At 44.8% G+C, this 17,498-nt stretch overlaps 1 protein-coding gene across 2 annotated transcripts in view; it reads left to right on the top strand.

Annotated features, from left to right (window-relative positions):
• Positions 1-219: 219 nt before the first annotated feature.
• Positions 220-17,498, top strand: part of LOC144106636 (salivary peroxidase/catechol oxidase-like) — a 47,891-nt gene continuing 30,612 nt past the window's right edge. Inside the window, exon 1 of one of the 2 annotated variants that reach the window (XM_077639476.1) lies at positions 220-292. In XM_077639476.1, the coding sequence (XP_077495602.1) occupies positions 273-292 (20 nt within the window). In that variant the 5' untranslated portion in view covers positions 220-272. Of the gene's footprint in view, positions 293-7,596; positions 7,743-17,498 lie in introns of those variants that run through there. The other variant, XM_077639477.1, reaches the window with a different exon arrangement.

The raw sequence follows: 17,498 nt of genomic DNA on the forward strand, positions 1-17,498 counted from the left end.
AAAACAAAAAAAAAGAAATGGTTGAAAATGTACCTGGTCCGCTTTGTACAGAACATTTTATGAGACGCACACGTGATCCATTATGGAAATTGAAAGCGGCAGTCACTTTTTATTTTTGTGCAATGCAGCTAGCGGCATTTCCGCCACATTTTAGCCATGAGAGAAACAAGTTATAAATACGTACAAACTTAAGCATCAAAACTGCATCCACAGTGGCTGCCTATATTAGAGATCGCCAGGCTAAACTCTTCGGCATTTCCACTACTGCTGTAATGGCCACTTCTCGTTGGGGGTAAGTTGAAGTGTTTTTGCGGACCTTCGTTGCCATACTCCTCCTCAGCAGAACTACAATAGTCGCGTAAGAGCAGAAAAGAGTTCCGTGGTTTTGGAAGCACTGGTGTTTTCGTGTGTGGCAATAATTTATACATCTTGTTAATTAAGAACTAAACGAAAAAGTCATACTTTCAACAATTTGCGTGATTGTACATCCACATCAAAAACTAGACGCGTCACCTCAGCTGTAACCTGCAATACACATATGCTGCCAGTTAAGTTTCAGGCAACTAGCGCGAGTTACAACGTCCAACTCTAAGCGCAGTTTCGTGATGAATACCTTAGAAACGTGTAAGCAGCTGAAATTCATTCGATTTCGGAATTCAGTGACCTGTCCTCCACTGTTCATTAAGCTTTCTTGGATTTTTCATGTTCTCCCTATCTCCTACTTTGGAAAGCGTAAATCTTTTGCCATGTATTCTTTCTTGAATATATATTCATGATGATAATGATTTCGTTTCTGAACGATGAAAGGCCAGCTTGATTAAAGAGCTGGATAAGTATAGAGCCAATCGGCGTGAGGTTGAGCCAAAGACCCGCCTTCACCAATAATTCCAGCCCAAGTAAAGACAGAAGCGCACTGTGAGAAACATAATCAGTGGAAAACCGCCCGGCGGCCAAACCTCACGCAAAAGCATTGGGGCCGAATTGACCAGAAATAAACACCAGTAGTCTAAGTTAATTAGGTTATGCACTATCTAGCAAAAGAGCTCTTCAACATCGCCAGTGTAATAAACTTTCTTCACCTTTACGTCTTTCGCCTAGCTCAGCGTTACAAAGAAGAAATCAAACAGAACATTTCCCGTTATCTTAGTGGAGGAACTTGTGACCGTTGTACCAACGTACTCACTGCGTCGAACTAATCTGTACTTTATACTCACCCCACGCACTAACTACGACGCTCGGATGCCATGTTATCTGCTCCCGTCACTATTGAATGGGGCAGCTGAAAGCGGCTTCTAAATCGTCTCCTTTGCTAAACCAGATTTACTGAATTTCCTCAAAGGGTAACTATTCTTTCGTTTTTATGTTCTTAGGGCCTTGTTACATGACTTGATCCCTTCTGTGAAATGATTTTGTTGTTCAACGTAGGTCTTTCGTAAACTGTGCATACGCGTTACTTGTAGAGCTTCAACATTACACTGTAATACCTACACTGCGGAATTTTGTCTGCTGTTTGACGAAGTCTTTTTTGAGCTCATGTTACCAGTTATTGTCTTCCATTCTTCTGAATTACCATCGATTTGTTGCGTTCATCTCCAAGATTTCTTTTCTCTGCCTCTCAGTTGATTGGTTTCACTCTTTGTATCATTTGACCAGCTGCAATTGTGTGCAGTTGTGTGCCTCTTTTACACTGGGCCTCGAAGGCATTGAAGCTTATCAGAGCTTTTCTTCTGTGTCGTCTGCCTTTTCTTCAGACGAAATAAAGACTGATTTATTCATAAAAGCAATCTGTCGAGCGACGCATGAAAAAAAACCCATATACTGATATACGATGTCATCGCGTTTTTTTGGTCATATATCTCCAAGCCGGTGGAAATTCATTTTTAGCGTCTGTTTTACCCAATCGCATAACTTTGTTATTGTGAGAGCTGTTTGAAGTGTTTAAGAGTTATGTAGCTCGCGTCCGCCACTCAGAGTGCGTTTCTGATTTTGCAATTAATGCAATAGTGCATTTCTATAAACTCAAGACATGAACATTTTTAACGACAGCTGTTCGTTTCAATATGAGTCAGTTTCAACATGAGCCAGAAAGAAAACTTTGGTTGGAATGGTCAGTATTAACTTCATATATTAAAAAGTTAACCGTAGTCACTCTGTTCACCTCTGCTAAATAGATGCATAGTGACTAACCCCATCTCACAGTACCAGGCCAACCCTTATGCATATATCCTTATTGTTGTTGGCCTCTGGTAGAGTGGCACATAACCACAGTCGCACATTGACTAGGATGCGTAGCAAATTCAAGCAGGAGAACATTGGCGTTTTGCATTTGTAGTCATCGGTGAAATTTGAAGTTACATGAATAATTTTAAAAAATCAACAGTGGATTAACTTGGCTAACCCTGGAATTCAGCGAAAAGCAAGCACACTTGCTAAGCATCTGAGGCTCGTTCATGGCAGCTCCGCTACACGCTCGCGACAGCCGTTCTTTATATACCCACAAGACCACGTGGCTATGACGTGGTATCATATGGTCTTATGACAACCCATCGATCTCATCACGTGGCTTCACATCACCCATCGGATGTTCTTAAGGTCAAAGTTCCACCTAAAGGTCACCCACTGTCAAAGGTCAGAGGTGAAAGGTCAGCTAAATATCATGGGTCGAGGTCAGGGGTCAAGGGTTCGACAACATAACTGTACCACATATGGCCATACACGGCTAACGTGGTTGGGCTGAAGGTTGTTCAAGGTCATTCTCCGGCCAACGCGACAACTGCTTTGCCTAGCGTAGTGAAGCTTTTCGCTTCAAAAGGGAAGCGCACGGGCCCGCCCACTAACACCACCTGCCAGGGTGGCAGGGTGGGCGCGTTGCCTATCCAGTGTGCGGAACGCACTCAACGTTACTGACGCCAAGCCACGTCTGCTTGCCCGATACAATACAGCTTTCGCGTTCTAGGCTCCGATGATTTTGAGGAAAGGAAAGCGGCATAACTGACTCCCTGGGTCAGTGGACGCCTCAGTCGCGTTTTGAGGTACGTGAGGTGGTGAGAAAGAGATATGTGGGCTACGTTCATTAGCGCTGACAGCGTTGCGGCAGGCACGCGGCACCGCAGCAATGGGCCGCATCGTTTATTGGGTGACCAACCTATTGCGATCAACCATTAACTGCCATATGGCAGGATGGTCACGTTGCCTATCCAGTGTGCGGAATGCATTCAACGTTACAGACGCCAAACCGCGTCTGCTTGCCCGATTGAAGGTCGTTGAAGGTCATTCTCCCGCCTACCCGACGATTGCTTTACTTAGCGTTGTGAAGCCTTTCACTACAAATTTATCACTAACGCCAATTACCTCCCTCACGCAATGATGTAATCATGAAGTGAATTGCACACTACTTCTAGTACATATCCCCTGCCGCTTACTCAAAAGGAGGGGAGAATTGGAATAGAAAAACGTGGCCCCAGTGCAGCGATGGGGATCTCCATAAGCCCTTCGCAAACCGTCGGCAGGGGAGGAGAGAGTGATCAAGTGATTCAGTTTCACCACATGACTCACCAAGGTTCCAAAGAGAAAACCCCGGTCGGCACAAATAAAGATTAAATCGTGGTAATCTGCAGCGCAAGAGAGTCATGCACAGCTCGCATTGCCGTGAACTGCATGTGCGGACGCGACAAGGGAATGCCAAATGCTGAAAATACGCTGTAGCAAGGAGACGCTCACGGCTCAAGTAATGCAGATGCTCGTTACAATGAAATCCGGCTGTTGAGAATTGCACATTGTCGGAATAAATCGGACCTGAGGTCCAGAAAAGAGAGATTTTGCTAAAAAAATCAGCCAATACATTAGAAGCAATGCGGCAGTGTCCAGTTAGTAAGTGAAAACACACACTTTAAATTGATGTGGAATGAAATAACGAAGCGGAAGACGGACGGATGGACGGATGGATGGATGGATGGACGGATGGATGGATGGATGGATGGATGGATGGATGGATGGATGGATGGATGGATGGATGGATGGATGGATGGATGGATGGATGGATGGATGGATGGATGGATGGATGGATAAATGGATGGGTGGGTGGGTGGATGGATGGATGGATGGATGGATGGATGGATGGATGGATGGATGGATGGATGGATGGATGGATGGATGGATGGATAGATGGATGGATGGACGGACGAACGGATGGACGGACGGACGGATGAATGGATGGATGGATGGATGGACGGACGGATGAATGGACGGATGGATGGATGGACGGACGGACGGATGGTCGGACGGACGGACGGACGGACGGACGGACGGACGGACGGACGGACGGACGGACGGACGGACGGACGGACGTACAGCCTGCCTGCCTGCCAGCAGGCAGGCTTGCAAGCGTGCGGGCGGGCGGTGAGGAGGTACAGAACTGGAAAAACAGACAAATAGATAGATAAACAGGCGGGAGGGTCTACGACAGATATTCTCACGAGAATTTATAGCGTCGTCCTCACTAATAAAATCGAACGTCGGCAATAAAAGGCACAGCGCGAATCAAAATAGAGGAAAATAAACTCTCCAGGCCCAATGGCTTGGGCCAGCTGGCTGCTATCCATGGTGTAGAAAAAATTCGCAGTACAAATGAAACTCACACTGCAGGAAAAAGCCAGAACACTCTATATGTTGTTCGTTCCTGCACTTGTATGTGCGTTTCATTTGTGCTGCGATTTATTTCTTCAAGCTCGCTCATGCTCATTCTTTCGATTCTAAGATAGACGCATTCGTATGCTTGTGAAATAAAACGTGTTTCTTAACAGACAGCTGCTAAATATACACAACAGACTATTGCGGGCTTAACGTCAGTCATGCGTTCATCCCTTCATGCCCAAGCTTCTCCTCGCGCCGTCGTTTTAAAGTGCACTTATGATTCCAAACTCTTTGAAAAGTCTAACCGTTTTTCAAGAAGTGCGAACACAAGATGTGCGTTAGATCTCGTTAAATGCGTTAAACGCTGGGCAGTCGTTAAACGACCGCCCAGTGACAGAACAACGACCTCTTCGCTTCGCGACTGTGTACCGTAACGATATTAACTTTCAATCCCGATTTTCGCTTCTTTACAATAGGGAGTACTGTGACGTACGTGGTAAACAGTCTGAAGTGATTTGATGTTTTTTTTCCATCATTTAGGCCGGTCATGACCCAATAATTTTTCTTGGCGTCATGGCCACTTAGGGTCGCATAAAAATTACAAGGCAGAATAGAGATCGTAACTGCTCTGTAAAGTCACGTATTTCTCTCAGCCTTATTTAATGAATAAACTGCGCTCGCACCATTTATTCGGATTACCTGACTTGAAAGGGATCACTTTCAACTGCCGGAGTCTACACACGAACAGAGTTGCCGCACTGCGGAGCAACTTTCATCAATGCTGGTTTAACTTTTGAAATTCCGCTGTTGATCACCTTTGACTATGCCAACCTGAGCTTAACCTCGAAGAGCATTTAAAGAAGGCAGTTAGAAACGGTGGGACTTTGGAGCGCTCTTCTCACGCTTCTCAAGAGTCGTTCAAAGAGCCGCTCTTTAATTCGTCAAACTCCACACTTTATGCTGCACAACGTGTGTTTCTTCAGCACTTGCATCACTGTATATCTTTCTCCGAGGGAGGCCACGTTGAAACCGCCTTCTGTGGCATATTTAAAAACTGAGTTCAGTTTAACTTTAGTTTCAACATTTCACAACGATTACGGACTCCGTGACAAAAAAGCTTCGGGGACAGCTCCTCTGCAGCCTTTGCACAAGCATAAATGAAGAAAATATATATTAGAAATAAATTTTATGCAGATATAACACCAAAATTCTGTGAGAGTAGTCATAAAATCTTTATAATATGCTCAAAAAATTTCATCTAAATACAAGAAATAAAAAATGGCTGAAAGCTATTTTACCCCATAAGTATGTTTTCTAACGCCTACGTACTTACTAAGCATGCACCTTAAGACGTTGTTACATGTCTCTAAAGGATTGGAGACCAGCAGCTCAGAGAACGTACAAAACTTCATAGCGTAAGGACTACTGAAACTAAAGCTACAAAATACCTTATTCCTTAGGTGTAGCACCAAGATTTGAGAAATATTGCTTGATAAAAGCTCAAAAGCAGCAATTTTACTTTGGTTCGACCTGCCCCTTTGTCCCGTAGAATTACAGAAGTTAAGAAATTTTCTTCCTGATTAAGGTGAGCTCGTTGTATAATAATAACAAAATTAACCCATTACGCGGTAGCGTAATGGGTTAGTTACAATATATACAGAAGTTCATTCTTTACATTACATTCATAGATCCCTAGGATCCCTCATACCCCTCCTGGTGCAGTGGTGCCGCGGTTAAGCGATGCGCCACTGCCCTGCGATGGCAGGTGCTGTCATAGGTGGAGCTTGTGTGACCCAGGTTGCTCTTCCTGAGTGACCAATCATTAACTGTCACAAGCCAAGGTGGGCAGTTTGCTCACTATCCGGTGGGCAGGTTGTGGTGACGCCGCAAGGTCACATGACCTAGGTGGCCCACCTAGCTGCCTCCTAGGTTACTCTCTGGGGATCACCTGCCAGAACCATACTCGTGATTTTAAGGTATGAAAGTTTAGTATTTGAAGATTTGTTTGTTGATAGGCAGAAATGCTTAGCTTTCAGATGTTTCATTTAAATTACAATCGATTTTTTGTTCCTGAGGGATGCGGAGCGGGCGGGTTGTTGACACGTGGCGAAGAGCTGCAGCTCAACACAGAAGTAACGACACTCAGAGCAGAGTTGACATACAAGCGCTCGTGTGTCAACCTGCCTGTGTGTGTTGTTTTGAATTTATAGTCTACAATTTATAATTGACAGATATTACAGTTTAGAGCCTTCTGAGATTCAATTCGTAAGTTTGCTTCATTATATTCTGGATGACGCAGCATAAATTATGTGCGCGTCACTCTCTACAAAATCGGAGAGCAGATTTAGAAGCGGGAACCGTATTTTAATAATTTAACAGTGACGCGCTGTAGATAGATATAAAAAAGTTGAAAAAGCTGCAGGTAAAAAAGAACTTCCACACGCGAGCTTAAGCGGTTTTGGGACGATTAAAATCCCATCGTTCTTCACGGAAACTTACTCACCAGCTTATCAATTCGCACCACGCGACTCTTTGTTTTACATCGCCACGTTTTTGTTTTGCTTTCATGGACACCTACTGAACGTAAACGATGTACCTTGCCACGTGCCCTGAAAAGTGACACCTTACTCTGTGACCTTCCTATCCAGCCTGTACACCTTTTCTAGCTATCATATTCCTCTAAAGAATAAATAAAAACGAACCACTTTTCCTGGGCTGCTCACAGTGGTCGCCAAGAATACACTTTCGAGGCAATGAACTCCACTTGTAGCTTCACTGCTTCCGGTTTCAAGCAGCTCCATTTCCCCTCATGTTTCAATAAAAGAGAAGAAATGAGATAAAACGGAGCTCGCCGAGCTGTACAGAGCATTTGATGACCTGCCCGTGTGTTGCAGTATGCAGGGTCATAGCGGCGAGCCGTTTTCAAGTGACTCAGCTAGCAGCAGTTCCGCCACATTTTAGCCACCGGAAGAAACAAGTGCTAAAATCACCGTAGGGACCTTAACATAAAAACTCTCACTCCAGCTATGCGGCTGCCTATGTTAGGTGTCTGCCTGAAGCCGACGCCCAGGCAAGTACAGTGCTGCTGTGATGGAATCTTCTCGCTGGAGGTAAGCTTAAGGTTTCATGCGCACTTTTGTTGCGATAACTCTCCTAAGCCAAATGACAGCCTGAGTCGAGTAACAGAAAAAACTGGATTTATGATTGATAAACTTTTGTTTTGGAAGGAGGGGTCACATAATCCTTTTACCAAAATATTATAAAGAAATAAGAAAACATCGCACGAAATGATGACACTTCATACGATATAGCGTGTCAAATGATGCACTCGTAGGGAAAAGCTAAACTTATAACTTTTTCCCTAGCGCAAAAACTAGTGAAATAAAAATGCTACCCACTAACGACTGTGGACTCTGGGGGCGTTTCACGCAAATAGCGCAAGTTAAAAGGCAACCATGAGCGTCATTTTCTTGCTCCAAAATTTTTTAATAGGTGCTGTTCTGCTTAAGTATAGCGAACAAAATATATTTTGCATTTTTTTAATTGCTCCAGTGATCTATAGTTCCATCTTTTCTTATCTCGTATCGTCTACCTGTCTTACACTGTGGACAAGGGAAATTCGACTTCTCTTTTCTATTCGTTGTTTTGTTGTATTTTCTACTTGCCTTCTACCATGGACCTCAACGTTGATTCCGGTTTAATTGTTAACGGTGAAACGGCAGCTTGGCGAATGAATGACATGACTAATTGGAGGGCGGAGGTGATATAATCCTTAATGAAAAATTTATAAAGAAACTAAAAACCCAGGAAAAAACAAGAGTTAGAGACACCGTAGAGACATTAACATAAAAATTCTCACTCCCGCTAGGCGGCTGCCTATATTAGGCGTGTGCCTGAAGCCGATTCCCAGGCGAATCCAGTACTGCTGTAATTAACGCCTCTCGCTGGAGGTAAGCTTTGGGGTACATGCGCACTTTTGTTTCGATAACTCTTCTAAGCAGAAGTAATCTAAGCAGAACTAAGCAGAACCCTTCTAAGTAGAAGGACATTAGTTCTAAGCAGAATTAATGTGTTCGGTGTGTGTTACTTGCGGTGAGATATCTACTTCCCAAGCATTATACCCAAAAAGAGCCGAGCAGCGGTCTAGGAGAAAAAGATTTTAACCATTGGAGTATTCGTGGCCACATTTCACCAATGTATAACAGTGATATTGTAAAGACATTAAGAACCACATTAATAAGACCTCGTGAGCATTATTCAATGTTAATTTTGTAAGTCACTCGCTCCATCGCCTTACGTAGTGGCTAAGCGCAGACGCACCAGTCGCAGCTCCTCCAATTCTATTTGACCCGGAGGGTACTCCATTTGGTTCAATAATCTACCGGCTTTACACTTTCGAGAGCAAAGCTGATAGTTGTGAAAAATTACTTACAGTGCAGGGTACCAGATTAAGTTTGACCTCAAGCATTTATTTCACATTTCTTCAAACCTTACTACATGAACGCTTTTGCCTTTCCCTATAACTAAAATCTCCGTTTGGTCTAGGCTACTTGTGATACCGAGCTTCTACACAGAAGACTAAAGAACTAGTTATTATAAACTTTGATAAGTTTTTGAATAGCGTGTTAATAGGGAGACAGAGATTTTGCTTTCCAGTTCGGGTAGCCTACAACTGAAAATAAAGGCTTATACAGTCAATGTCGTTGGCGTCCTTTAGGCTAATTGAATAGTGCCTCGTGTCTAAAAGTATAACTAGAGACAGAAATGTCGGAGGGTTCATATGTGTACATAAAAAGGTTTCCTATGATAAAGTAGTCTAACCACCAACACATTGAGAAAAAAATATTCTTCCACTGACAGATGTGTAATTAGCAGTAAACTCCGCAATTTCCATTTTAATATTTCTATTTATCTCCAAAGCAGCGCAAACTGCTTTTAAGCACCAGTTGTACTCAATTTGGTTAGCCGGTTCGAAAAATTAAGCGGCTCGAGTACTTCACTCAAGCTACTTTCCTGTCTTTGCAGGTACCTTAATAGGTACCTCTAAAAGTCGAAAGAAAAGAAAGACCTCAAGAGTGCATTACCCACGAAAGAAGTCTTTCACAAATACTGATCAAAGAAAAAACCACATTCGCAGCTGATCACGCATTTCTCTTCCAGAGCTTGGTTTCGTGAATTCTTTTTGTTCTGACCATCGCTCAGGATGACAGGCCAGGGAGTGAGGTTATAAATGACAGAGGCTCCTGCTGTGCACACCTGAGTTCCACAGTCAGCGCATCGGCGTGCAATTTACAAAGTCAACGAAGTTTAGTTTTTTAGCAGAGGCTAACGCTCGTTTTGTTCACTGTGCAGACTCTGTTGGTTCCTTTCCTTGTTCCCCAACGGTTGTCATTGCCGCAGACCACAGCCGTTGGTGGTCGTGTTGCGACCGAGAAGGCAACTACTGCCGATAACAAGGAAAAAGAGCTACGTTACAAAGCAAAACAAAAATCATTCAACTAGGCTAGGATTTGCATGTGGATTTGGGTTGAGATTCTCGTTTTGTGGATGCAAATGCTGCGTTGTCCTTCAGGCTATTTCGTGCATATTCGGGTTTGCTTCACTTTTCTATGGTAGTGCCACTTGCGCTCACCATTAGCGCTCACCACTGCGAATGCGTTCCGCTCTGCTTTGCAATATTTTTCCTGTTTTTTGTGGCTCGCCACGCGAATTTTGTTACTGTAGCACGTGCAGCAGCCCAGAAGTGGGCACTGTTTATATGTGACGACCAGACAAGAACATAAGCTAGTGGGCGGACTGATAAGACAGGCAGACATGCATGCGGACGACCAAACAGATAAACGAGAAAAAGGTAAACGAGATAAATAGACAAATATTAGCTTGGACAGAAAAATAAATAAAAAAGAAGTGCCCTGCTCGTGCCGCCAGAATACACAGTGGGCCAGACGGACGGACGGCCGGGCGGGCGGGCGGACAGGCAGGCAGCCACGCAGGAAAAGGCCTAAGATGGTACACCGATCCAATGGGGCTTTTCTGACGGTTGTTATAATTACCTCGATACGACCTGATGATGCCGAAGGCCAGGGCAGGTGTTGAGCTCTTCAAGCGCCGCAAGGGGCAGTTGTAGGGAAAAGGTATCAACCACCTGTCGTCGCAGTCCCCAACTGTTACCCTTGGTTGCAGGTTTCTAATGGGCAAGATTTGTAAGCTACGTTTACACTGTGAACATCACTTTCACGAACGTGTTTGCACACCGCCGGATTTCCGTAGGGTTTGAGACTAAGACAAATTGTTTTTTAGGGAAAGTAAATGGCGCAGTACCTTCCTCACATATCGGCGGACACCTGAACCGCGCCGTAAGGGAAGGGATAAAGGAGGGAGTGAAAGAAGAAAGGAAGGAAGAGGTACTGTATTGGAGGTCTCCGGAATAATTTCGACCACCTGGGGATCTTTAAGGTGCGCTGACATCGCACAGCAAACGGGCACCTTTGCCTTTCGCCTCCATCGAAACGCGGCCGCTGCGGACGGTTTTGAACCCGGGAACTCCGGCTCAGTAGCCGGACGCCCTAGTGCTATGGCAGGGTTTCCTGCGCCACGGCCCTTGACTAGAGCCTTTCATCATGCGTGCAGTGTGCACTGCTGACCAGCCCGTGTATTGAGGTGTGGCTTCAGAAAAGCTCCCCCTGCACCCTGCAGTTGAGGCCGTGTGCACTCGGCCACTTTACTAATTGCAAGGAATCATCTTTATTAAACCAAAAACGTGCACTTCAGGACAAAGGTGTGCCACGTGTCTGAAATTTATTCTGTCCAGCGCCACCTGCCTCCACTTTATCCCTGAAAACTTCAAAATGTGATTCGTCCACATGACTCTCTGTCGCCTTGCTACGTTTCGGCTCCCTTGAAATCTACTGCGCTGCTCTAAGGCACAATTGGTCTTCTACTCTCTGATTTAGATGCCCTCCACACGCCCGTCTCTTTGTGATCTCAGCTAGGATATGATTAAATCCTCTGTAAATATGTCTTCAAAAGTATATTACAGCAAAGAAAGACGCACCGCCCGTACTGCGAGAAACTGAAGCATCGACTTCTAAAAAATAGCAGAGGCACACTAGGGTGCGGGAGCCGGGCTCATAACTACGTCGCGTACGGTTGACATTAGAAGGCGAGAATTGTTCCGGAATTTCGCTTTCAGAAAGCCAAGGATGATGGCGCTAAGCACGCTATGTGGTGAGCAGATTGGATGGCGATATTTGAGGAATTTTTCTGGTATGTCATGCTGAGGCTTCGTGACGGTTCTAGCAGTAGCTGTATTCTTTACGTTTCCGTTAGAAACGTTGGCACGAAGTTTCCCCCAGAACGCAGCTGTAGTACTGCTATCATTTATCTCCTTCGTGTTCACTGTGGTGTGCGGTGTTTTGAGTTGACGTTGTTCATCCCTGTCAACTCGGAAGTAGCGTCAAGAATTAAATCGCGCTATATGAGGCAGTCACGCCTAACCGAATAGTCCCATCCTATCGGTCACCCGCTTCAAGTTCCGCGCCCGTGAGTACAGATGCGGCCAAAAGTAAACGGAGCATGCTATTGCCTTCTAACACTTTTCACTCGCTTCCTAATTGAGACTGGCAACTGTGGTGTGTGCAGGCTAATAGTAGACAATAGTTCGCTTGCTCATGAACAAATAATGCTTCCTCATGTCCTATAGGAAAGGCGAGATTGCAATTAGAACGAAATGGAGTGCTCTGTTTACTTATGTCCGCGCCGGTAGTGCTACTCTCTTTTACCAAATAATTATTTTTTCCTGCAACCAGTAACGTTGACGTCCTTTCCTACCGTATCGCTCCCAAAACATGCCCAAAGAAGTTCGTGACTTATGTGACATTTTGCACCTTGTTGAACACCCCAAAGGGGTGTTCCATTATGAGCTGAGATGTTAGTTAATGAGCCCGCTGAGGCAAAAAACTGAAGCCATTAAATGTGCTGTTTTTTTTTACCAGGGAAGTTTCGTTCCCTACGGCCAGTAATTGCAACGGCATTCCCCATCGTACAGCGCCCAAAACATTCCCACAAATGTTTATGACTTCTGTCACATTCTGCATCTTGTTAACCCTAGTGCTATCTAACACCCGAACAGATGTTCTATTATGATCGGTTACTTAATGAGCACGCTGAAGAGAAAACCTGGAGCTCTTAACTGATTCAGTTTATATAGCCCACAGGCATTTTCAAGCTATTTTTGTAACTTCTGGCCTCTGGCTTATTCTGAACATGTACCCACATTTGGACAAAAAGTGGTCTGGTCTTCTTGAGTCTATAGTACTCACACGAGACTGGAGTGTTACCGCCATGCGTTCCCAGGGAGCCGAGTCCTCTACGTTAAAACAAACCGGTAGTGACTTAGCGCTCGTAAAGCCCAGAACAATCAATCTACTGAAGTGTAAACGTTGCCATCAATCTCTCTTAGCACAGAGCGCGCGTTCAGCATCCGGTTCCCGCACAGATTTCCTGCGTGCGTTCACAGCGTACCAACGTGCGTGCATCGCAAATTACTGGTGATGTGAACTGTAACCGACGTGTTTTTTTTTCACAACATGAAAAAAAAAATGTCGGACCGAGACAATCACCGGAAGCTCGATATTAGTGCGGAAGAATAGGGTACACTCTAAGCGTTTTCTCGTACTTTCGGACAAAACTTTCGTACTTTCGGAGATTAACTACGCTGCCGCCCACACTAGGCTTTCTCGAGAATAAATGTAGATAGGTGAACTGTTAGTCTGCTACGAATCATCCCTTATGGTGCAACTGTTCGTCTAAAGCGAGCAACGTACCAGTGCAGCCGTTCATTTGACATACAGCTTTCTCGGTGAAAAATTTTGCAAATTGGAAAATTATAAGGCACTATTCTGAAAATATTGAAGGTAATGCTTCATTGCTCTGAGTTGTTGCAAGATCTTTCTTTTAAAGAGTTTCCAGTAATCGCATCGAACAGTCAAGACTGCCACAGAAAAACACTGGGGAATTCTTTGGAGAATAGCAAACGCGTGAATAGAAAAAAAAGCTAACAGGACGGTTACGACTATGTAACGCGAGATTCAACGATAGCTGTTTAGGCTTTTAGTCACGTGAACACTGGTTAATGACATCCACAGGATGCTTGCCAGTAACGCACCCACCGGTTACGTGTGTAACAGCTATCGCTGTAAAAATACAAGACTGCCGTCGGGTGATTCGCGGATATATTTATTGTTATAGTGTAATCTTGCATTATATGAAAAAAAATTGCATTCATAAACGGTTTCCCTCTCAAAATGCTTTACCAGAATTGCTGGGTATGAAAGAGAGCAACAGCCTGTCGGGCAACAACCCTAGGTGGGAATTGAACTGCTATTTCGTTGGTTCGGAACCGGACGCGCTATCCACTACATCACCGTGACAACAATTTCAGCCTTCCGAATATGTTTGTTATGTACGTACATATGTAGCATGGAGCAGATAAGTGTAGCCCAGTCGCGATTTATAGCACGCATTGCTCTTGTTCGTGGAATGTGCGGTTGTTTTATTGTCATACGTTTCCGTAGCAGGCTTTGATACGGTTTGAAACATACACGACGCGCTTGTAAACGGCGGGCTTCGCGCCAAAAATGTGATCGAGCCGTGTGTGCATTGGGGCATGGTGCTTCGTTACCGGTGCGGCTGTAATGGTGGCGACGTTCTAAAATTCAGCCCCTCACGCCACCTTGTTGGCGTGGTTCTCTTTCCTCGCCACTTCAGATCATCGCTGCACTGCCATGGGGTATCAACATCATCATCAGCCTTACTAAGCCCACTGCAAGGCATAGGCCTCTCTCGTGTCTCCCCAATTAGCCCTGCCCTTTAGCAGCTGCGGCCACCGTATCCCCGCAAACTTCCTAATCCCATCCGCCCACCTAACCTTCTGCCGCCCCCTGCTACGCTTACTTTCTCTTGGAATCCACTTCGTTACCCTTAAGGACCAGCGGTTATCTTGCCTTCGCATTACATGCCCTGCCCAAGCCCGTTTCTTCATCTATATTTCTTCATATTCAAAGCGGTTTGGACGCCAAGGACTAAGTCGGCCTGGCGTTTTCTAGTGGAAAAAACTGGAATAAGAACAGGTTACAGTGATCCTGCCGATTCGCAATTGAAAGAGCGATTGTACGTACATGAGTTCTCAGTCGGAAGAAGCAGCACAATTTTGTGGTCATCGTCCTGTGTACAGCTTACAGCAGTACACACGATATAGAGCTATTTAAGTTTAGTATATCAAGCTATTTCAGCGCGCTGTCACTAGATGGGCCGCTAGCAAAAAGCCGCTATGCCCTGGTGAAACTCGGAGTTACTCGGGTAAGCTCGAAGAAGCGTCGCGCCAGCTGCCGTCAACGAGAAGAAGCTTCGGAAGGCTAGAAGGAACGTCGCGCCAGCTGCAGCCAGGAGGGCATCGCGCCAGCTGCAGCCGAGTGGAGATAGAGAGGAAGTGAAGACGAAGAGCAACGCGGTTGCATGCAAATGCAGATGCCAGAAAGAAGTCGCCAGAGGAACGAGCAAACGTGCAATGCAGCAAGTGGTATGTCAACAAGGCAAACAACAACAGCAACAACAAATAATAGATGAAGCCGGTCCTTGGACCAAATCCAAAGTCGGACCAAATCCAAAGTCGAATGACGTGTGCGGCGAGCTGAACAGCGACACAAAAGAAGAGAGCATTAACGTGAGTCAACCGATCCAGTGGATACAGCGAGGCGGCAAGGTGAGGCATAGTGGCGAAGACAGTAATACCTTGCAAAACGGGATGCGGAAACCGAATAAGAGCCAGAAACTTGAACAAGAGCCAGAAAGAAGAGGCGAATGATGAAGTCGCCGGAGGAATGTGCGGTAGACAGGCGTGTACGAGTGGCTTCAGGGACTGCCGAACATTAGGAACGATGATCTCGAATCGCAACGAGCACCGTGGGCGGCTTTACGCAAGAGCTGAGCCGACCAATGCTTGCAAGAGCATTTGGGTACAACTTAAATTTTCAAGCTGCTAAAAAGCTAAACAAAGGTATATGTACCTAAACAAAGGCAAACATGCTTATACACCTAAGTAATGCAGCTGTTGGCGTAGCTCAGTTGATAGAGTACACGATGCGAAATTCGGAGGTCATGGGATCGGATCCCACCGGCGGCGGCATATACTTGTTTTTTCTTGAGCTTTTATTATCTACCATTCATGAAAAACTTCAAATTGAAGAAAAAACAATCCGCTTTGTTCCTTGGTTTCGGTGACTGTTGGCTTCTATGATGTATGTGATAACGAGCACCCCTTTCCATTCCCTTGCCTGCTGAATAGTCTAACGAGGGTCTCGAATCGGGCAGTCTTGATGCCACGGGCAGCATAAGAAGTTTCTCCCACAGCTTAAGCCTTCACCGTTCGACCCCGTTCCTTCGTGGCGCTCGTGGTAATACAGGACGTATTACGTCCACCGATATGGACGAGGGTGGTGCTGGTGAACACTCTCAAGGTTCGGTTACAATACCATAAATACCATCGAGAGTAGAAGATCGGACTGCCATTGCCGTAGTTCAGTTGGTAGAGCACCGGGCGCGAAATTAAGGTGTGGACTCGAATGCCACCGGCGGCGTGTGATTGTTTTTTCTTCTGTTTTTTCTTATTAATCTCCCATTGATGAAAACCTAAAATTAAAGAACAAGGCGCACCAAGGTTTCGGTGAATGTTGGCTTCCGTCCTGTAAGTCACATTTTACAAAACAAGGTTAATTGGGCGCCATCTTTTTCGATTAAAGCAATGATTATGCGGTTGATTAGTTTAGAGGGTTTAACGTGCCAATGCGACTTCGATGAAAGAATCCGTATTGAAAAGCTTCGAATTAATTTCCACCATCTGGGATTCTCTGACGTGCACCGACATCGTACAGTACCCGCAGTGCCCAGGCGCCTTGCGTTTCGCCTCTACAGAATTGCGGCCGCTTCGGTCGAGATTGAACTCACTTCCTAAGGCTCGACAACTGAGCGCCCTATCCGCTGAGCCATCGCGGCGAGGCGGAATGTGTAACTCTCAGATAGACGTGTAATTGCCAGTTACCTCAGGGCTCATTGTCCCTATAATCAATTTCTGATTTGTGCGCAGTGCGCTTTCATACGTAATGTTTTGAAATAAGGGAGGAGAGTTTAAATCTTGTGAAAGTTATCCTAGTTATAATATATTGTTTAATTTTTATGCGCAGTGCAACACTTACTGTATCAGTTTAACGAATCTGACAGAGCCGAATTCATAGCAGCAAATAGTAACTCGTTAGTTTCGTAGTGAATTGTTCGACAAATATACAAATTTAAAGAAAAATGTAACAATCAACTGCATATTTTCAGCCACCTATTTAAATATTTGTTGGGTCCAACAATGCCATTCATTCTTGAAAATGCAATCACTAGCTATATGAATTCGTATTCCGTGTATCTGCGAAACGTTACTCCCAGTGTATGACAAAAGTTTGGTTTTTGTTTTCATGGAAACGTGCTCATTATAAGCTGTACACCTTGCTACGTGGTTTCTTAACTGGCCCACCAGTTTGTCGACTTTATAGCCGTCGTATAGTCTTTTCCTGCGCATTTCATTCCTTTGGAAAGTTTGTTACTGCTAGAGGAGGGGAAGGAAATACTTTTTAGGCACTGATCACAACTTGATGCTTCTCAGCATTCTTTTTGTACCCTTAAATTTGCTTTTATCTTTCAAAGCAAACGAAAAAGAATTGAATTAAAATCTAGAACATTCTATAAACCTATCACGTGACTTGATCTGCAAAGTGAAAACGACAAGAAATTTTTATTTTTCTGCGATTCGGCCAGCCACATTT

Source organism: Amblyomma americanum, chromosome 10, assembly GCF_052857255.1.
Source record: "Amblyomma americanum isolate KBUSLIRL-KWMA chromosome 10, ASM5285725v1, whole genome shotgun sequence".
NCBI classification, from domain to species: Eukaryota; Metazoa; Arthropoda; class Arachnida; order Ixodida; family Ixodidae; genus Amblyomma; species Amblyomma americanum.